Raw genomic sequence first — 23,303 nt, 5'->3', positions numbered from 1 at the left:
ACATGCAGCATACCCCGCCCCTCTTCTTTATTATTGTCTTAATCTGCATATGGCGCCATAGCTTTTCGCGACCTATACGGCTGGTAGAAGACGAGAACCACGAATGGCGCATTTGAGGGATCTATTAGGAAAGAGAGCCTGGACAAAGTGACGGAGCAGTTTGTTTAACTCAAACATAGCAGACTGTATGGTACGGAGATCACAAACTCGGCACACCATTTCCAACTCTATAGCACGCCCACATCTGTATCACGATTTAGGGCAATGCTCGTTGGGACGCGTGCATGTGCTCCTACGTTCCTTCACGTCAGTGTGCCATCGAGTTAGAAGCTATACCCACGTGGCGGTGGATTTGCTGACACGAGATTGCGCCTGTGCGACTCAAAACAGCTCCCTCAAGTGGCGAGCCTGTTTATTGCTCTGTTTGGAAGCGAATATAGATCAGTGGCTTCTGAAATGACACTAGAATTACCCTCTCATGCACCAATATGTCTCAATTTAAATACTTTGAAATCAATGTCATCAGACTAACTATCCTTACCAGTGTGTCGGCTTGAAATAAAAAGCCGTAATCATTTTTATTTAAAAAGTCCCAGTTCCGACCGAAAAGTGAATCATCTATTGTGATAGCAAATTATACGACAGCTATACGAAGTAAGGATAACAGTTTCATCGGCCGTGTGAACTTGGAAACATTCGCTTACTAAGAAAATTAACGAGCACGGTGTCGGCGCATAGAGATAAACACGAACACATCCCACTTGATGAGCGCGGAAACTCGCTGGCCTGAGGAACCGCGGCAGAAGCAACGAGTGAGGTGACGTTCGTGCTGTCTATCGCTTCAAAGCAAGCGCACCACGCAAAAAAGGCGCGATCCGTCGAAGCGTCTAGACTCTGCCCTCAACGCAGGACGCTTTCAAGATATGGCGCACGCGCGGCCACGGAATACGGAGTTGGCGTGGGAGAACAACGCCGTCCCCCTCCCCCCTCCCCCGGAACCCAGCGCGTGACTGGAACACTGCGCGCTTTCTTCCCGCTTTCCTCCCTTGCGTGCGCGAGATTCAGGCGCGATCGTGGGCTCGCCTCGCAAACTCTCACTTGCACGTGTAGTATGCGTTGTGTAGCGATGGTGTTATCGCCCTTGTGCTTTAGACGGTATATCGACGCTAACGCCGACGACAAAAATGCGCCTGGAGTGTCTGTATAATTGCTACCGCAATAATAATTGAAATCAATCTTATGAAATAAAATTTACCCGTGATAATTGATATGATGCTGTTCTGGGACCTCCACCCAGACTCTATGCCTTGCACCCTGTGCTTTCATTGGCTGTCCAAGCTCATTCACCTTTCCGCGCATGCGTACTGCAGCGAGCCCATGTCCCCCGAGGCTCTGGCTTGCTATGTCGGCTCCCAGGTTAAAACAACAGATGACTTCGCAGCCACAATAAAGCTAAAGTCGATGGGCATGGAGGCTCGATTGTCGTTGCGCCTGACCTTCTGTGGTTGCGTGCCAAGTGCAGTTGCCCAGCAGCTCGACGCGAAAATCAACGAGTAAGTGTGCTCTTTCACCTGTTGCAATAACTTTTGTTTTTCGTGCAATAAAACTTCTTTTAACTCACACAGACAAATGTCATAAAATAAAATCACATGAAAGCAAAACAGAAATATGCAAAGAACGAGAAGAAAGCAATCGTGTGCTGCTGTACCAGATGCTATGTTCTAAATAAGAGAAAAGGGATTATTGATGTTGCAGTAACCATCATTCGCTATTCCTATGGATAATGCATCCTGTACGATTGATAACAACATAAATAAAACACTCAACACAGGTACGCTTTATCATTAACCTGCGCTCATGACTTAAGAGAACTGCTCGCTGGGCAAGTTGTTATTTATTCATTATACGTATGTTGAAAGCTCCAAAAAAAACAATACACAGCACACAAGAGACGAAAGTGGGACAGAGCACCTGCCACGTTGTCCTCTCTTGAGTCCTAGTTTTTTTGGCGCTTGTGCGTATGAAGTTAGTAGCACTGCTGGCTATATGGCGCAATCGAAAACTAAACAGTATTCGTGGCCTGGTCTAAGACTCCTGAGCTAAAAGTGATCCTGAGCTAAAAGCGTCACCGAGGCGCCTGTCTAAAAGGATAAAAACTTTCACGAAAGGTACGGCTATATGTAGCTTGAAAATAATTGTGATGAAAAAAAAATGGAGTGGGTGCACCTAAGCAATTTTTATGTGTATATATGAGAACATTGCGTGTGGCTGATTGTCTAGCAGAGCTATGTCGCTGTGTTTAGTTTTGCGACATTATGTTGCACTGTTTAGTGCTGCTGTGTTTTGTTTCCGAGTGTAATGTTGGTGCTTATGATGTCGCAAGAACGCAAGACGACAAACCAGCCATCTTTTGGTCTCTCAGTGGAGTTTTACTTGCGGATTTGTCGTAAAAGCAAACCGTGTTTCTCGCGCACTGCGTTGAATCTGTGACCTAGGGGATGCACATTGCCTCGCTGCAGCCACTACAGCCCGCCGTGCTCGCTCTGCCTTTCGCGTTGTCGTGGGCCTGGGTGGTGAACGCTGTCTCACTGCAGCAGCTCGCTTCGCACACTTCTCTGCGTTGCGCTGGCCTCGTACTTCATCGGCATTGAACTGACGCCTCCGGCCACGCTTTGCAGCCTCGAATGATGATGTAAACGCGAGCGATTAAACTAAGGGAAATGAATACTCCATAGCGTCGACATCTGGTGCCAATCCTATCCTGCACCATCTAGGGAACGGCCCACCATGCACAGCCCAACAACATGCACAGCCTCGAAGATATTCATCACTGTCACCTGTTGCTGTGGTGGCGCGATGCAACGTAGACGCAGTGGATTGCGGGCTAGGCTACGTTGAGGTTGCAGTGGCGGTGGGACAGAGAATAGGACCCTCACCGTGGCCACTTTTTCTTTAGCTACATGAAGGTGACATGTTTTATGGGCCGTTTGCCTGCCACAGCTTTCTCTGAGGGCTTTAATGATGACGGCGTCGTCGCATTATGAGCCAAGGAATACTGACGGATTGTTGGGCGTTTCTATTCTGAGTATGCTCTAAAGGTCCCAGCCTTGACCAAGGCCGAGCGGGTGTAAGACACGGCGTCACCAATCATCGTTACCTCTCTTGCACTGTCAGTCTGTGCTGGAAGTGATATTTTGGGATGCGCAGATAACATCACGGCAATTAAATTTATGGTTGAAACGATAAATATAATAAATTATTATCCAGTTCATGCAATACTTGACCCGTATTACTTGTGTCTCTGCAGAGCCCTATAAGGCTGCTTTCATAGGCTGATGACCAATGTTTCGTTCTTCAGAGTTTACGATGAAGTGCTCCACAATGCCTGGACCAGTTCAGCTGCCGCTGCCATCCGAGTACCTCGCGGCCTGCGGGAAAGGGTGCTCTGGATCCTCAAGAACGCGGCGCAAGCGACGTGAGTTCTTTGACCAAACGCGTGCGCGTGTTGGTACGTATACATAAACCGACGCAAGCACAATCACGCGCGCTTGCAGGCGTTGCTGCGCTGCGTTTCTATGTGTCTCGGTGGTGATAAAACGCTTTTTTTATTCTGGTAACCTTAGCAGACAATCGAGAGCTGCGTTGCCTCGGTGAGACGCTTGCCTGCGCGTGCAAGTAGCGAGCGAGCAATCTTGGGACTGCGCTTTCATTCTACGGAAGAGTATTTACTTCATTCGTACTCAGCCATGAGAATGCGCTATACACTAGAACTTGCCGTAGGGGCGTCTGCGTCAGTAGGCGTTTGGTGTATAGCGACACCACGTACCAGAGCACATGAGGGTTGGGCCCTCCCGCGTGTAGCCGCGCATGGCGTAGCCGGGTCTGAAGAAAGGGGTATTCTAGCGGTTGAGTCGATGCCAGGTGCTTGTACCTTTAAGGCCCCCCGGTGGAGGCAACACAGCTCTTCGACCTCTGCTTCACATAGACGGCACTTACAGACAGGCCTACCTGGGGGAAATGGGCAGCCGCCTTTTCCTGTCCCCCTATTCAATATTTTGCTTTCACTCTTGCTGTCTCTTCTTTCCTGTCTTGTTATCACTTCTTCTCACTTCTGAATTTCGAGGCGGTAAGGGTTAACCTTGTGTACGTACCGAACCTTGGGTATCTTCTATTAGGTTATAGTAGCTACATACAACTGGCGTCTGCGTTTCCTCCCGGACTCGTGGCATCCCCCTGTTGCGCTCGGTGGTAGGTGGCTGGCGTAGCTACCGAAAATAAATGAATTCTGTATGGATAAGACGTTGTTCCCCCCCCCCCCCCCTCTTTCTACTCGTCGTCTTTCGAAAAGAGGGCGCACCGAAGAAACTTTCCAGCTATTCAGGCAGCGCAAAGAAGCTTTGCCCCGCTTCCATGTAATACAGTCTAGATCCCGAAAAGAGAGTCAGAACTATTTCACCCTTCATCGTAGCTAAATGTCTCACCGACACACTAGGTACTGCCTACAAAGTGACAAAAATGAGCAGGGGCGACCTTCTTCCTGAGGTCCACAACACTCAAAAGCATGGCAAACTATTCTGTAATGTGGCAATCACACGAAGATCTCTTGAGCCTGAGTGAGGAAGAGCTCCTGGAAGGCTGGAAAGAACACAACGTGATTCGTGTGCAACGAATAAAGATCAAGTGGGCAACCAGGATATTCCAACTAAACATCTCAATCTCACATTTGCGTCAAGCGTGCTACCGGAAACCCTAGAAACAGGATAGACCGAAATTCGAGTCAAACCTTACATCCCAAATCCCCGAAGATGTTTCAAGTGTCAGAGATATGGCCATGCTACGCAAAGCTGCCAATGCCGACTGACCTGTGCCATATATGGCGCGTACAAACACGAATTCGACAACTGTAGTGGTACACTTTGCTGTACTAACTGTGACGGTGGACACGCAGCATACTCTCGAACTTGCCCCACACAGAAAAAAGAAAAAGACATAACCACAATGAAAATCAAGGAGTACATATCACTTCAAGAAGCGCGGGAACGTGTTTTCTTTTTCCATACCTCAGGGTATGCTGATGTGGCGCGCAATAGGGCAACGTCGCAGCAGACTCCGGCACCGGCCCGGCTGCAACTTTTGGTGGCCGGGCCGGTGCCGGAGCCTGCTCGAACGTTGCCCTGCCCCCAAAGGTTGCGGCCGGGCAAACAGCCCCATTTGCGTCAGCAGCCAGCGACCCCGGTGGAAGCTATCCTCTTCCGAATGGAACCATTTTAATGAATCCACTTACTCATCACATGTGATCACCGATTTTAACATAGATGAAGCAGTAGCGTAATTTACTTGTTTTATACTTGATGCAGTAGAAAAATTCATTCCACAAACACAAGGACTTTCATGTAAAAGGCGGATCCCCTGGTGGAATTAACAGTGCAGATGGGCACGAAAGAAACAAAATAAAGCGTAGGGTTTGCTGCGTCACTCCCCGACTGCAGAAAACCTCATAGAATTTAAACTAGCAAAATCGTAAGGAAAGCACACACGGACACAGGCAAGGAGGGCTAGCTGGGAAAGGTTTCTCTCGGGCATCGCTTCCTACACCCAAGAGTCTAAAGCATGAAATGGCATAAGAAAGCGAAAGGAGCAATAAATAATCCCATTGCCCCTACTGCACGACCAAAGGACTTCCTTGGAAGACCAGGCCAACACTCTGGGTGAACACCTCGAACATATATCAAGCTGCAGATTACACAAAATCATTCCTCAAATATAAACAATTAGCTGGAGTTCGATCGTAAAGGCCATCCTGATGAACCATACAACTCTCCATTCAATGTTGCCGAGCTGACTTGACCCGATATAGAGCCTCTTCAACGGGAGCTGATAGAATCGTGTGTGACATAACAAACTTACGCAAAGACACACAGATCCCACTTCTGACATTTTTAACTCTATCTGGGCTGCCAGACACCGCCCATCCTCATAGTATGAAGTTATTCCCGTCTTGAAGCTGGGTATAGACCGTTCCTTGGTGGCATGTTATCGCGCAGTAGCTCTTACGAGTTGTTTGTGTAAGCTATTTGAAAAAAAAGTTAATGGTAGACCAATACATTTCCTTGAACTGAGCAATATGCTTGAACCCTATCAGTGTGGCTTTAGAGAAGGGCGGTCCAAGACTGATGTGTGTATTGACGGAAATATTCGTGATGCATTTGTACATAAACAGTCCTTGGTATCGATATTCCTCGATATGGATAAGGCGTATGACACAGCGTGGTGATACAGAATCTTCCGAGACTTGTCGTGAATGGGAATTCATGCAAATATGTTAATCGCACTAGGAAGCTATTTGTTCAAACGTACCTTCCGCGTGAAAATCGGCTATGTATTGTCGCGACCTTTTGTACAAGAAACTGGTGTACCCGAAGGAGGTGCGCTGAGCTGCACGCTCTTTAATGTGAAGATGAGCACGCTTCGTGCTTCATTACCGCCAGCCATCTTTTATTCTGTTTACGTAGACAACACACAAATAGGTTTCAAATCTCTCAGCCTTGCAGTGTGTGAGAGAAGTACAATCGGGCTTGAACAAAGTTCTCGTGTGTTTTTCACAAGAAACAAAGGGCTCATTGCAGATCTCAATATCGAAATGTATGGGCAGCAAATACCTCTGAACAAAGAGCACACGTTCTTAGGCATCATACTTGACTCTAACCTGACATTTATTCCACACATAAGGTATCTCAAGATGAAATGCTTGAAAACAATGAACTTGCTGAAACGTTTACCCCACACAACGTGGGGCAGCGACAGGAAGGGTTTAATGAATCTTTACAAAAGCCTGATTCGATCACAGTTGGACTATGATACCGTGATCTATCATTCTGCCGCCCCGAGCGCGCTCAAAATGCTAGATCCCGTCCACCATCTATTGATCCAACTGGCCATGTTGCTTTAAGAACAAGTCCAATTGAAAGTTATTCATCATCAACGGCAGGCTGGCTACTCCCATTGCAAGGCAAATACCTCTCCCATACTTCTCCAACTACCCCGGCCCTTCACTAACTCACTCACTAACTCGCGTTTGTTCCTCACCCAATCTTCTTCTTCTTATCACGTGACGTTACACCCATCATTCTTCTTTCCATAGCTCGTTGCGTCCTCCTCAATTAAAGTAGAACAGTTTTCGTAAACCTCCAGGTTTCTGCCCCGTAGGTGAGTACAGGTAAGACACAGCTGTTATACACTTTTCTCGTGAGGGATAATGGCAACCTGCTGTTCGTGGTCCGAGAATGCCTGCCAAACGCACGCCAGCCCATTCTTATTCTCCTTACTATTTCAGTCTTATGATCCTGATCCGTGGTCACTATCTGCCCTAAGTTGATCACTCTTATCACTTCCAGTGTCTCGCTACCTATCGTAAACTGCTGTTCTCTTCCGGAACTGATAAACACTAGTTTACTGCAGATTAATTTTTAGACCCACCCTTCTGCTTTGCCTGTCCAGGTCAGTGAGCATGCGTTGTAATTTGTCCACTTAGTTCAGCAACGCAATATCATCAGTGAATGACAAATTACTAAGGTATTGTCCATTAACTGTAATCCTCAATTCTTCCCCATTCAGGTCTCTGAATAACTCTTGTAAACACGCTGCGAATAGAATAGGAAAGATTGTATCTCGCTGCCTCACGCCCTTCTTTATTGGTATTTCCTTGCTTTCTTTGTGGTGGACTACGGTGGCTGCGGAGCCACTATAGATATACATACGGCTCGTCTACACCCTGACTCCATAATGCCTTTCTTTGACTGCTGAGGTTTCGACTGAATAAAGCGCTGTCTCGTAATCAATGAAAGCTATATACAAGAATTGCCTATATTCCGCTCATTTCTCTATCATCTGATTGATAATGTGAGTATGGTCTATTGTTGAGTAGCCTTTACAAAATCCTGCCTGGTCCTTTGGTTGACAGAAGTCTAAGGTGTTCCTGATTCTACTTGCGATTACTTTAGTAAATACCTTGTAGGCAACGGACAGTTTCAAGCCTTTTAAATCTTTGGCGTCCCCTTTCTTATGGATTAAGGTTATGTTGGCGTTCTTCCAAGCTTCCGCTATGCTCGAGGTCATGAGGCATTGCGTATACAGGGTGGCCAGTTTTTCTAGCACAACCTGCCCACCATCCTTCAACATCTACTGTTACCTGATCCTCTCCAGCAGCCTTCCCCCTTTGTATAGCTCCCAAGGCTATCTTTAATCCATCTATCTTCAAGCCCATCGCCGATTTCACGTCTTCATAGACACTTTCGGCTTGCTGGTCATCATAGCTGGATGTACGTGCGTAGGACTGTACGTTTATATGTTTACATGGAGAATCAAATGACGTGTCACTATATTTGCAGATAGCTTACGTCAGCCAAATATATTTTCTGACAGTTCACTGTAATCATTAAAATCCGTATTCTAATACCGTTAACGATATGACATGTGCTATACTCTTTCGTAATCGTCCCTCTGTAAGACAGCCCTTTTCACTGCGTGTGAAGGAGCATAGCGTGTAAACGGATGTCCCACTCCTCAAACATCGCTTAATGCGTCCAGCTAAGCTACCACCGCCTTGGGAATGACAGCTGATACAATGTGATATATCTTTTCTACAAGTTACAAAGCACGCTCCAGAAATTGAAATCCGAATTCATTTCCTGGAACTCCAGTACAAGCACTCCTGCACGGAGTTCTACACAGACGCATCGAAGTCTCATGATGGGGTGTCCTATGCCGCTGCTGGTCTATCCTTCTCGGAATCCGATGTACCGCATCCGGGAACAAGTATCTTCACGGATGAGGCCTAATCACTATTGTCGGCTGTGAAGCATATAAGAAAATCAAAACTAAAGAAATCAGTTATTTATACAAACTTCCTAAGTGGCGTGAAGGCCTTAATGTCATTCTGTCAGCACACAAATCCAGTATATATCTAGCCAGCACGTTATTATATGCTAGGTGCCTGGCCATAGTGGCATCGAGGGTAAAGTTCTGGCAAACCAGATGGCCACCTCAATTCCATCGCATGCTGTTACTCCTACCGCTGCAGTCCCTGTCGAAGATCTGAGGCTTTCTTAAGAAGTAAACTGCGAAAGCACCTGCAGCGCTTCTGGGACGTGGAAAGAAATAATAAGCTGCACGTAATAAAGCCAGAATTAGCTTTCTGGCCCTCTGCAACAAAATCACGCCGAACAGATGTCCTATTCTGTCGTCTCAGCATAGGACACACATTTGGCCCCCATAATTTTTTACTAACTTGAAATGAACCCCCACCTGTGGTAGATGCGGGGAGAGGCTGACCGTCCTCCACGTCCTCCTGGAGTTTTGGGAAGTAGAATCTGAGAGAAAGAAACATTTTTCCCTGGCATACGAATAGTACATCCCCCTTCATCCTGTAATGTTCCTCGGCCCAGAACCACTCTTTGACACCAACACAGTCCTAGGCTTCCTGAAAGATGTTTTATAACATGTTATTAGCCCCATACATTCGTAGCACTTCCTCTCTTCAGAGGATGCTGTGATTGGTGTTTTGTGTAGCACATGCCTCTAGGCCCTTGTGTTACAAAGGCTGTGGTGAGACAGTAGTGCTACAGTAAATTTTGTCATATGACTTATTTTGTATATTGTATCATTCTTTCGCAATGAATCTTAATGCTCAAAGTACCCGTCATTTGTCATCGCCATAATCTTACTACAGATAGATTTTAGGCTCTTTATAGCGACTATAGTTAAGACCCCCTAACCACCACGTCACATCAACTTCATAGAATTCATAACTCAACTGCAAACTCACTAACACTGGCGGGGCACTCTTTGCTTATACCTGGACGTTGTGCAACTAAACACCACACATTCATTCATTCATTCATTCATTCATTCATTCATTCATTCATTCATTCATTCGTTAAATACAGTAGAACTGGCGTTTAAACCGACAGAGTTCGTAACGAGTAAGCTTAAAAAGCAATAAATCCGCAGTAAAAACGTGTCAGTGTTCACTGGCCTGCAGCCTCTAAAACTCCATGTATAGAAGCCCCCACACACACGCGTCGCGCCAGAGAGCTTCGCTCCCTTTCACAACAACCCTACGCGTTAGGACTGCTGGTGAAGAATTGCCATAGAAGAAAAGCCGCCGCCCCGTTGTCAGACTAAATGCCGCACGCAACAGCCGCGTCACATCAGGGAGGAGCTTTGCGCTGATCCTAGCTCACTTGCGTGCGTAACTACTTTTGCTCGGTTTAAAATCCTTGCAGCAGCCGCCATTTCTGGCGAGGACAAACTACACGTGGAGGAGCGCTACCAATGTTTCGTCCAACATTCTATTTCGAAGGTCGATTTTAATGAGCGAGACCTGGCTGAACAATCGTTCGATGGAGGCATTTGATACGGGTAGTGATAGCAAAGACAGAAGGGGCGCTTAGAGCTGTGTAGGGAACGGATGGCTGTGGTGGCTGTGGGGCAACGGAAGAGATATGCCTTGGAGCAGGGGCACTTTGAGGAGGAAAAGTCAGAGCGAATTGTCACGTAGGCGCCATGTGGCAAGCAGAAAATTCGGCAACTTTCGGTTAGGTTCAGCTGGGTGTTCGCCCTCCGTTCGGCGCCGAGGTCACCCGCGGCGCACCGTCTACGGAAGCTAAAAGCATCGCTTGCTTAAAACGTAGGACGCCGAAAGATCACGTGGGAAGGCGGCGACAGTTTGCTGGCATGCCCGGGTGGCGGTAGTGCGCGCATTCCTGAGGCCAGCTTACTTATATTAAAATTTTCAAAAGGCCGCCACCCTTGACCTTTTGACATGCATATGCGTTCTCTAACGTATAATTTGCAAATTTCGACCTTGTAGCAGACGCGCAAAATTTTTTTTAACCTGCTTTCTTCTGCATTTTGATTCCAGCGTGTTTTTCCTTTGTGCTTAACCACTTTTGCTCTTTTTACAGGGAAAAAGATGTAGCCCAAAAATAGCCACATAGCCAAAGGGAAACTTTTGACGCCAGCTCGGGCAAAAAGTATCCCAATTTGGCTACTAATAGCCCAATCTGGCAACCCTGGTGATGCCGCCTGTTCAGCTTTTCTGGACACGCACCAACTAGCGCCCCAAGTGACCCCGGCACGAAGCTAGCGCGTTTTCAATGGAAAAAGCGCGTTTCTCGCGAATAACAAAAGCTGCAGGTCGATTATTGAAAAAGGCAGGTGACAGACATGTTCTGGAAGATAATCCACACGAGCCAAATGCAGCGACCACGCTATGGCAACCAAGAATTCTGTTCCCAGAGCGGTTAAAGATACTGCAATGGAAGCCCATGGAAATGACGACAATTTCTGCTTGATTTTTCGAGACAAAAACGCTAGCAGTGACAGAACTACGGCGTCTATCCTAAAAGTCGCTGCAGCGTATGTATTCCGGAGACTCAGCTTTCGATCGATGCCTATTTCGACTCTCCACACATGGCGTAACACTGTTCCCAGAAGGAATTTTTTGACACACAGTCATGCAAGTTCACGTGGTGTCTACAAAAAACTCGAGCGTACAGCTAGCGGCAGCATTAGAAGCCACGGCTCAGTCGTTTCATCCCTCGCACCTATGGTTCCGCGTCATGGTGGCAGTGGGTTCGATGTGGTGGTCATTTTTTTTAACGCCACGTAGGACTGAGTTCGACAGTCTTACACCAGATGGCCGAAGCACGAAACTCATGATTGGGTTTCAGTTTTGTTTCTTGCAGGAAAGCTCTCGAAATATTATATTTTTCTGTTCTTCTTCCTAAAACGTAGGAATGGGTTGCTTGTTTGTTAAGCTATTGCTTTTTATTTTATTGTATGCTATGGAAAACATAACCACAAACATGCGCATGTCCTTGTGTGACGTTAATATATATATATATATATATATATATTGGCACGCACTAGTTACACTAGAGGTCGAGGAAGAAGTGTGCGTGGTAGCTGCTGCAAACACGAACTGTAAACGGCTGTTCGCTTAGAACTGACTGACTGACTTTTCCTCTCGTGACAAACTGGTGGAGGTGCGGGGTACGCATCCATCGTATGCCTACGGGTCCTGAACCAGAAGCTACCGACGCCAGTACCTCGGGGACGGCAGAAATCTATCGAAGCAGCCGTCACCTCCAAGGTCTTCCACCGCAATACAGTCCCCTGGCAAGCTCCGTGAGGAAGATGTCAACAACTACCGCAAGCCAAACCGAGGTGATCCCAAATGCTCCCGTACCATGCATTCTCAACGCGCCTCGCACGCCTAACCCGTTCCATGGCGACGCCTTTGAGGACGTTGAAGACTGGTTGGACCATTTCGACCGGGTCGCCGCCTTTAACGACTGGGACGATCGCCGTAAGTTGAAGAACGTCTACTTTTCCCTTTTAGACGCGGCGAGAGTATGGTTCGAGAACCACGAAGCCTCATTTACCAGCTGGCAGGAGTTTTACCGACTGCTATGCGAAGCCTTCTGCACTCCCGAAAGGAAAGAAAGAGCCGAACAGGCACTGTCTTCGAGGTTCGAAATGCCAAACGAAACCGTCGCCATGTTCGTCGAAGACATGACGCGATTGTTCCGTCGGGCCGACCCACTAATGCCAGAAGACAAGAAGGTGCGTCTGTTAATGCGAGGCGTAAAGGAACAGCTTTTCGCGGGCCTCGTGCGTAATCCTCCTACGACGGTCTCTCAGTTCGTTCGTGAGGCAACAGTCATGGAACGTATGCTTCGGCAGCGGCTCTCGCAGTATGAACGCCAGACCACCATGACTGCTGCATGCTCTCTCGTACCTGCAAATGATGACAGGGAGTCACTTACCGAGCTAATACGACAAATTTTCGAGAAGAACTGCAGAAGTCCTATGCATCGGCTCCGACGCCTCCCAGTGCCGCGGTTCTTACGGATGTCATTCGAGAAGAAATCGGCAAAGTGGTTCATCCCTCGCCACCAACACGACCCGAACCTCCCCCGTTCTCGTACGCGGATGCTCTTCGGGCTTGCGCGCCGTCGACGGGCCGTTTTTTCGCAGCCGCCTGCTGGGATTTCTCGACGCTCCCCAAGTCCGATCCACCGCACGGATCCGCAAGCACCCTTTCATCCTGGTCCGCGCAAATCTACAGTATGGCGCGCCCCCGACAACAGGCCGTTGTGCTATCACTGCGGGGAGGCTGGTCACATGTATCGCGATTGCCAGTACCGACGGATTGGTCTGCGGGGATACCATCCGGACGCCCGTTGCCCGCGCTATGGCGAACGCCCGCATGAAATCGAGAAATACTTAGAAAGTAACCGGCTTCCTCCTGCCCAACAGCGAAGACAGTCACGGTCGCCTTCACCTCGTCGGTACGCATCACCGAACCGTGCTCGACCCGCCTTTGATTCCGCTGAAGTCAACAGTGGACGCCGGCGCCGGGGAAACTGAAAACGGCGACCTCCGGGGGTGAGGCCGCTGTCATAGCGAACCGTCAAATATCCTCCGCCGACGCCATCCCCTCGCGACGTACCACTGACGCCTTCATTCGCAACTGCAAAAAAAACTTCTGCTGCTATTACTGCTTCAATCGACGGTTATCCAGTAACTGCACTTGTAGATACGGGAGCTGACTACTCGGTTATGAGTGCCTCACTGGCGACTCGGCTACGCAAGGTGCTGACAGCGTGGGACGGCCCACATCTGATTACGGCCGGAGGACACCTCGTGTCACCTATTGGACGATGCACCGCCAGACTTGCAATTTCTACTTCGACTTTCGTAGCGTCTTTCCTTGTGCTGCCCAAGTGTTCTCGGCTAGTTATACTGGGCATGGATTTTCTCCAGGAATATGGGGCGATCAATAACCTTCGTGACTTGTTCGTGACTTTTTTGTAACAATGTTTCTTCGGATTCGAATGTGGCGGATGAACATCACCGCGCGGTTTTACGCGTGGTCGATGACTGCGTGACGTTACCGCCTCGAAGTAGCATCTTCGTCCTCGTTGAATGCCCCCCAAGAACAACTAGGAATAGGCATCGCCGAAGGTAACCTCACCATATTGCTGGATCGCGAAGTCGGCGTCGCACGAGGTCTCGTAGAGCTCCAACATAGGCAAACCACGATTCTAGTTACGAACTTCAGTGGCGAATACAAACACTTTGCGAGGCATACCACCATAGCCTACTTTGAAACGGTGGCCGAGTCCAACGCCTGTGCTTCGGTAACGACAATCTCGATTCCCGAACCCAGCGATGTGGACTTGACCAGTCACATCAACGTCAACCCACAGATCGACCAAAACGAGAAGGAGAGGCTCCTTACTCTGCTATCGTCATTTAGCGACTGTTTCGCCACCACGTCGGAGGTCAAACAGACTCCTTTAATCAAACACAGAATCATCACTGAACCGACCGTCCAATCTGTTCGCCAACACGCTTATCGCGTGTCGCAAAGAGAACAGGATGCTATTCGTCATCAAGGGAAACAAATGCTCGACGATGATGTCATTCAACCATCGACAAGTCCTTGGGCTTCCCCTGTTGTATTAGTTGAAAAGAAAGACGGTTCACTAAGATTCTGTGTCGATTATCGCAAACTGAACAAGGTCACGAAAAAAGACGTTTACCCCCTCCCTCGAATTGACGACTCCTTGATCGCCTGCGACATGCCCGTTACTCTTCTTCAATGGATCTACGTAGTGGGTACTGGCAAATTGAAGTTGACGAACGGGACCAGGAAAAAACGGCGTTTATAACACCCGACGGTCTCTATCAATTTAAGGTCCTCCCTTTTGGATTGTGTTCAGCTCCGGCCACATTTCAACGCATGATGGACGCAGTTTTATCTGACCTCAAGTGGAACTCGTGTTTAGTCTACTTAGACGATGTAGTTGTTTTTTCCACCACGTTTGAACAACACATCCAGCGGCTTGAGGCGGTTCTTCAAGCTATCCGCACCGCCGGCCTCTCCCTGAAGCCCGAAAAATGTCACTTTGGCTACGAGGAGCTCAAATTTCTAGGTCATATTGTCAGCAGCACCGGTGTGCGCCCTGACCCTGACAAAGCCCTGGCTGTTGCTCTGTTCCCGATACCGAAGACAAAACACGATGTCCGCCGATTTTTAGGGCTTTGCGCGTATTACCGCCGTTTTGTACCCAATTTTTGTGAAATTGCCGAACCTTTGCAACGACTCATCAAGAATGACGTCACATTTGTTTGGGGCCCAGCACAATCCGACGCCTTCCACGACCTTCAGCGACGTCTACAGACACCACCGATACTTGGTCACTTGGACACCGTGGCTGACACAGAAGTGCATACTGATGCTAGTAACGTTGGTATCGGAGCGACACTCGTACAGTTTCAAGCTGGTGTTGAGCGCGTCATTGCTTATGCCAGCCGAACCTTGTCCGCTGCTGAAAAAAAACTACTCACCAACTGAAAAAGAATGTCTGGCAGTCATATGGGCTATCCAGAAGTTCCGCCCATACCTGTACGGACGCCCCTTCCGTGTCGTCAGCGACCACCACTCTCTCTGCTGGCTGACGAATCTCAAAGATCCTTCAGGCCGTCTCGCAAGATGGAGCCTTCGGTTGCAGGAATTTGATGTGACCATCGTCTATAAGTCTGGCCAGAAACACACTGACGCCGACTGTCTCTCCCGCGCCCCCGTCGAACCCGCACCACTAGATACTGACGACGATTCTGGTTTTCTTTGTACTCTCCCGTCTTTAAACCTTGCTCAACAGCAACGCCAAGATTCCGAGCTCCAGCCCTTGATTGAATACATTGAAGGAAGCCGCCCACAACCCCCACGGCTGTTCGCGCGTCACTTGTCCTCTTTCTGCCTACGTGGCGACATCCTATACAAGCGGAATTTTCACCCTACGGTAGCCGTTTTCCTACTTGTTGTTCCCGCTACTCTCCGCGACGACGTTCTACGTGCATGCCATGACGAACCAACGTCCGGGCATCTTGGTTTCACGCGTACTCTCGCGAGGATCAAGCCGAAGTACTATTGGCGAAAACTCACAAAAACCGTGAAGCAGTACGTCAGAAGTTGTCGAGATTGCCAGCGCCGCAAAGTTCCACCACTAAAACCAGCCGGTCTGCTTCAGCCTGTACGACCTCCTTGCTCCCCTTTTGAACAAGTCGGGATGGATTTACTCGGCCCATTTCCCAAGTCTTCGGCTGATAACCGCTGGATCGTCGTCGTCACCGATTACCTCACTCGATACTGCGAAACACAAGCCGTTCAGCGAGCTACTGCTTCAGATGTTGCTAACTTCTTTATCAAAAATATCGTCCTTCGACATGGTGCTCCCGCTGTCGTCATCACAGACCGTGGTTCGGCCTTCACTGCCCAGTTGGTCCGAGATATTCTGCAGCTGAGCGGAACAACGCACCGTACGGCAACTGCGTATCACCCGCAGACTAACGGTTTAACAGAGCGTCTCAACAAAACGATTGCGGATATGCTTTCCATGTATGTTGCCACGGATCATAAAAAATGGGACGAACTGCTCCCGTATGTGACATTCGCGTACAACACTGCCCTACAAGAAACCACCGGGTTTCCTCCTTTTCGTCTGGTCTACGGACGCGACGTCACCACTATGCTCGACGTGATGCTCCTACCAACTTCGTCTCAACCTACCGCACCAGATACAGACGCCTTTGTTCAGCGTGCCGAAGCGGCGCGGCACCTTGCGCGGCAACGAATTCTATCCCGACAAAGTCAAGATGCTCGTCGATACAACATATGCCATCGAGACGTCACATACAACCCGGGAGATCTTGTATGGGTTTGGACCCCTATACGTCAACGAGGCCGGTCAGAAAAATTATTGCGCCGATACTTTGGACCCTACATAGTTTTGCGTCGTCTAAGTCCTGTCAACTACGAAGTTATTCCAGCCGACACTTCGCACCACTCCCGTAGACCACGTTCCTCTGACATTGTTCATGTTACCAGTATGAAGCCTTACCATTCGCGCTGACTCTCATCCACAAACTTTTTGATGCGGCCCCTGTCGTCTCGTCCGTTGTCTTTCTCATTTATTTTATTTTTTCCTTGTGGCATTTAACATCTCCCCAACTTTATTTATTTATTTCTTTTTTTTTGGAGGGAGGGGTAATGGCACGCACTAGTTACGCTAGAGGTCGAGGAAGAAGTGTGCGTGGTAGCTGCTGCAAACACGAACTGTAAATGGCTCTTCGCTTAGAACTAACTGACTGGCTTTTCCTCTCGTGACAATATATATATATATATATATATATATATATATATATATATATATATATACTGTCGTGCCTTGTAGCATGGACATGCTCAGGAATGGACATCGCACCTTCACCCTTCTGTAGAACTTCACGCACAGGCACATGCACAGGCGTAACTAATTGGCCACAGTTTAAACAATTTTATTCCTATACACTAGCCGAAAATCAAGAAGTGTCAACTGTCTGCTGCAAGAGGGTAGTCTTTTTTAAGAACATATGCATTTATGGCACTTAGTCGGAACATTGGTCGTGCGTTAAAGCAGTGTTTTTGTCGGAGATGGGCGGTTATGTCACACGAATGAAGCAAATGTTCAGGCGCCCTTTCAGCAGATGGCACATAGACTTGAAGGAGTGCCAAATTTAAATCGTAAAGCGATTTATTACAGCTGGAGTTTTGAACGGTAATCGCTGAGCCAGTGCCATTCAGTCTGTTTGCATGCGCATGTTTTGGGAGGGAGCAGGGAAGGAGAGGGATCGTATATCCGTGTACACGCCTTGAGCGTGCGTGCGTGTGTACTTGCATTTGCGTGTGCGCGCGTGTTTGTGTCTCCGTATTTGAATCTACATGCACACGAGTGCGTGTATGCGTGTGCGAGCATACGCGCGTTTGTGTGTGCATGCAGTTCCGTGTGCCTGCGTGCGCACCTTTTTGTGAAAATCACATCATTTTCGGGTTTGTGACATTGTTTCGCACTTTTAATATTTCAGTTTTAGAAGATTTTACATAAAAGGCATGCGCTATCGGTATTTTGTTTCATGGCGTTTGTTTGTGGGCTGTCAGTCTCAAAATTCCGTGGAAGAACTTTGTCAAGACCGTAAGACAAGGTATGAGCAACTTTAGGGATGGAATGTTGTGGCAATATAACACGCATATACCGCATGTCATCTAGCAAGGCATGGCATATACATATGCCTAAATGTGTGCGAAAATGTTTGCTCAGTGACAACGCCGCCTACGCCGACACTAGATTTTCTGAGACGCGGGGCGCTTAGCGCTTTAGCGCAAAACAGCTGCGTGTGGGAAAGAATTGGATGTATTCTCCAGTAATTTAAAGAAAAATGGAGTAGCGCCGGACATGTACGTTAGAATGAAAGGTACCAATGTATTAGGATGTATTCGCGGCATATATTTTGGCTGTATCATGTTAAGACGTAAAAAAGCAAATACCGTAATTTTGTGACAGTTATTGCTGACGTATGTAAAGTCACGTGAAATATGAGCTCCGACGCATCGCCCGTGATGGAACTGGCCCCTCGAATAAGACTACAACGCTATACATTGACATGCGACATGCGGGTTTAATAACTACGAGTAATCTGAAAGTGTTTAGCTCTGGAACTTTTGGTATATATACGCCGCTTTGCAGTCTTGGAGGCCCCTTTTACCATGCACATCATACTTCAGCTGATATTGAAGCAACAGTATATTATTATTTATTTTTTAGGGGGTGAGCTTCCTTTAGCGTCTCACCACTGTTACAAAGTCATCGCTTAGCTCAAGACGCGCCTGTATGTATTTCAAGTATCCAGAATGTCGTCGCAGGTTCAATAGCGAAAAAGAGTTATCTAATCAGATTGCGCGTGAAGCGAATACTGGCGTATACATTCTCGATCAGATTTCAGCGCCCGTGATTGCGCAGCAATGTACGACCATTCAAATCTGATGAACCGATGCCTTGATTTGTAGATGAGATTCAGAGGAACCCCTATTAGCGAGCAGCCATCGTTGTGCCTTGAGCGTTTTCCAGCGCGAGCTCACCTTTATAATGAGTTTTATCCGTGACTCACCCTTTTGTAACTGCCTTGTTCTTCACATCACTTCAACTTGACAGTATCAACGTGCTACATTTTGAGTGAATACTGGGAAATGAATAAGGATTTTTGTTGCGTGTGCGTTTACTCATCTGTTGAAATAATGCATTATTGACAACTGATTTTTAATCTAAGAAGTTATAAATGACACCAACCCGGACACTCACAGAAGGTCTCAAGAATAGAGCAAATTTAAATGATTATTAGTCTGATTTCGCCGGATGGCAAGGAAGGATATTTTAATGAAGATATCCTTAAGATAATCTAAAGTTTCATTTGCAAGCTGATAACGACTTGAAGGCGTTTCGTAATGTGGGTCCTTGACGTATGTCAAACTTTCGAAGAAAGAGTCCTTGCAAATGTTTCATTTCGGGGAAGGCGTGTACCCACCTGCCTTTCACTCCGGTTCAAAAACACGCGAAAGACGGAAGTTCTCGTTGAGTAGCGTCGTTGCGTCCAGACTCTCGAGCTACCGTAACTCACCTCGCCTGTATCGCTGTCATTTAAGCTCGGATAGGAAATGTATATTTGAAATCAACGCATCAGGAAAATGAAAAAAAAAAAAACCTGCCCTCGACTAGCGCAGCTAGGTTTCTTTCAATTTGTACTTCGTCCTGTGAGAGATGAGGCATGCCACCGACACAAAGAAGTGCAACATACAAAATAAAAGGGCAGATAACTCAAGTGCTAAAGGCAAGGAGTTTAATCATGGACGGGCCTGATTTGCTACTGTACACAGGGGGAGGGAAAATATTTACTGGTAATTAGCGGTAAATGCGAGAGAAATGCGGTAACCATCACGCCGCACCTATGTGAGGTCCCGGATCCATAATTTTGGCCACATTTACTAAATTGCAGTGTTCTTCAGTACTTCACTCAACACACGTACTGTTTTTTCGAAGATCGAAGTGTAACCGACGGTGGGGCCTGCAGCGTACCACTATCCTTATATATATATATATATATATATATATATATATATATATATATATATATATATACTTTTCTAAGCGGTCCTATCTCCTCTCTACCTCTCCCACGTGACCAGCTTGGAAACCTTCACAGGCTTACACTTTTTTTCCACTTTGACACTCCTAATGCTACATATTAGAATATAAACAGAGAGATAAGGAAAAAAGAGTGAAGAGGTAGCGAGTGACCATTGCAGTACACACAGTGCAGGCACTTTCAAGAAGCACAGTTGGTCTTTTGTGGCCTTGTGAATCGAATAATGCTGATACCAAGTTTCGAACATATTTTTCTCATATAGTGGCAGGCCTTCGAACCGGGTAATGGTTGCTCACAGACCAGAGTGTTGAGTGTGGAATAGGCAGAGAAGGTGCTCTATACTGCCTCGTCACCCACCAAAAATTGCATGCGCGCTGATGGACATCCCTAGAAAACCATTTGGGACGCCCAGCCATATGCGACATAGCAGCATCGTTTGGCGATGACAGATTCCAGGTGAGAGAGAGGATGATTATGGAGAAGAAGAGGTGCTGTCGTCTGCAGCAATTTAGGTATAAATGAATGAGTGAATGAATTCATTTAAAAGAAGGAACCGAACGTCGGTGGAAGCTCGTCTCCGCACGTTGGGAAAGGATCGAGGTACAAAAAGAGAGAAGAAAAGGTAGAGTCCAGGTGGCAGGTGAAGTTGCAGTTAAGGGTCGAGAGATTATAAGCGGGAATTTCTGAAACCAGATTAATTTCAGTGTAGATGTGTGATGTAGCGAGAAAATGATTGGTGTCAGCGCCCAGCATGCGCTCTTTGCGATAGTGTTAGGAGCCGCCGTTCTTGGTAATTAACGTTTACCAAATAACAATCTTAGCAGTTACTTATTCCTCGGCCACACCTCGCCGCTTACCTTTCGGTCACAGGCTCTGTGAATTAGCTGCGCTGTCGCGACAGCTTGCGGCCATACTCTTACTCTTGCGGTTACGGTTGCCATACTCGTGACCCTTGTGTTTGCGGGTACACTATAAACATCAGTGTACTGCGCAAGTTAGAGAACAGACAGTACAACAGCGTTTCTCGTCTTATATACTCTCAACGCAAGTACCTTTGTAGTATGTATATAGTGCGCGTTTCTTCAAGATAAAAGAGGTATAGCTCAGCGAGCCAGCAGGCCAGCGTGCCAAGTGGGCTAGCGTAGATGACAGTGCGCATGCGCGGAACAACGTGCGCAGTGGCGTCTATGCTGGCCTGCTGTGGCCGGTGGCTCGCTGAGCTATTACTAAAGACGCGAATGCAAACATAACAGCGCGTTAGAAGACAGGGTGCCATCTTGGGCATCGGGCAAAGCATATCCAAGCCAACAATCTATTAGCAACTTTGCTGTCCTTTCTATGCGAGTCATGATCCCAGCCGCCGCCCACGGGAGCACATGAAGCGCCGGCGGCTATATTGCTAGAGCAAAAAGAGCGTGGCTCCAGCATACACGTGGTTGTGGTGTACGCGCGGCGCTCCCTGCACTTGCTGTTCCGCGATAAAAAATAAAATAAACCCAAAAAGTATATGATAAATATCAGTCCACCGTTGTGCGTCGCTGTTATATAAAAAAAATGTGTTATGGTGGCGGGTACCTTGTATTTATATTTTATGTTTTCATCATTCAGTAACCTGCCGCGTGTATCGGAATTGTGATGCCCTTTCGTCGATACGTGGTCCGGCCTGTATTATGCCATTTCTTAAAATATCACTATTTGCGTAAATGAGCGTTTTCGGTTAAAACCGAGAAAACAAGAAAAAGATGCAACGGTAGGTCTCATTCTTGTCTCGTATTTCAGTTCTAGCCGAAAAGAGTCGGTGGAAGCAAATTTACAATGAAGCTAAGGCGACCCACGACCTGCTCGCAGCCGAAAGCACATGCGCTCCAATGAGAGTAACCTGCCAAAGTTAAGGTTATGTGTCAGCTGGCGGCTGAAGCAATCTTTACTTTTTTTTTTTCGTTTCTGCGTCCGTTCTGCCTGCGTCTGCGACAAAAACGAGATGTGGGAAGGCAGATAAAGAGAAAGTGGTGGAGGGAGGTGGTAGCGTAATGGTTAGCGTGCCCATCTCCAACATGCAGGATGCTGCGAACGCATGGGCTCGAATCCCGGTGGTTTGTTTGTGAAGACAGCTTTCTGTGCTCTTTCGTGACGACGAAGCTCAGAATGAGGCGGCAGCCTGATGACAGTGGTCGCCGTCAACGTAACAGAATAAGCGGGCGTGCAAAGTCACACCTAAATCCGAAAGTACATTCAGAGGAAATACAATATGCTCCTGTAGACAAAAAAAAAAGTGATGAGTAAAGATCTGTGTTGTTGAGCGAGGCTGTAGACCGATAATGTCATCGTAGACAGGACCACGCTCACATCCCGGTGCTCAGAGGAAATGTACATCGAAAGCATGTCAACTAACGTGTAGTTGATACTTCATTAAGGTATTTGCGTGTTTGTGTTGCATATAGCAGGACCGAGTAGTGTAAGAGCTGACACTGGAGAGAAGGCGGTGAGGCGAAGTCTGAAAAGTACTTGAGGATAGCCATATTGAACGTCGATGCCGCGTTGAAGAAAGCCTGCGACTTCAGTTGCCCAGATAGCCTGAAAGGCTTGAGTGGTAGCACACGATCTTTTGGTATTTGGTAACCACAGCGATAGACACACTTTGCGGTAGTAAACAGACAAGAGGGGCCTAGCGAGTTGGCCGGCCTTCTCTAGCTCTGGCATAGCTTGAAGAATGAATGTGGCGAAGTATGAAGCACCCCCAGAACGGTATCTGCCAACCCAAATGAACCAGCGTGGTCATATTCGCGCGACACGCTATGGTGACCTGACACCAGGACATCATGAAGTTGAAGCGATGACAGTTTTCATTGGGTGCTTGAGAATAAAAACGAGCACATCAGAGACGCCCGAGGGACGTTTCTACGGTACAAGAGCACATCGCACTGCCCCCCCCCCCCCCCCCCCCATAAAAAAACAAACGAAAATAACATTGCGAATAGGGGCATCATAAGATCGAGTACTATGGTGCTTGTTGACCTTGTTCAGGATCACATCAGCGCTTTGTCCAGCGTTTATTTCTGAGAAAATGAGTTGAAGCTACGTTTCTTTGCATCACAATGGCGGGCGTAATCAGGCAAACATTGACAGCTTTTCATTAGAGGGTGCCTGACTACTCTGGGGAGAGTACGTACCACAATGACAATAAACAACACATAAAGCTTCGCTTACATTGATTC

At 47.5% G+C, this 23,303-nt stretch overlaps 1 protein-coding gene across 5 annotated transcripts in view; it reads left to right on the top strand.

Annotated features, from left to right (window-relative positions):
* The window catches only part of LOC126526230 (uncharacterized), a 233,582-nt gene that overhangs the window by 191,683 nt on the left and 18,596 nt on the right, over positions 1 to 23,303 (top strand). For 3 of the 5 annotated variants that reach the window (XM_055068109.2, XM_055068108.2, XM_055068107.2), the window contains 2 exons: positions 1,371 to 1,553; positions 3,359 to 3,475. The exons of 1 other annotated variant lie outside the window; for it this stretch is intronic. In XM_055068109.2, coding sequence (XP_054924084.1) covers positions 1,371 to 1,553; positions 3,359 to 3,475 — 300 coding nt within the window. The remainder of the gene's footprint in view (positions 1 to 1,370; positions 1,554 to 3,358; positions 3,476 to 23,303) is intronic. One more of the 5 variants, XM_055068110.2, reaches the window with a different exon arrangement.

The sequence above is a fragment of the Dermacentor andersoni genome, chromosome 8 (genome assembly GCF_023375885.2).
Source record: "Dermacentor andersoni chromosome 8, qqDerAnde1_hic_scaffold, whole genome shotgun sequence".
NCBI lineage: Eukaryota > Metazoa > Arthropoda > Arachnida > Ixodida > Ixodidae > Dermacentor > Dermacentor andersoni.
Note: the sequence above shows the minus strand (reverse complement) of the source record. Positions and strands in the feature narration are given on the sequence as shown.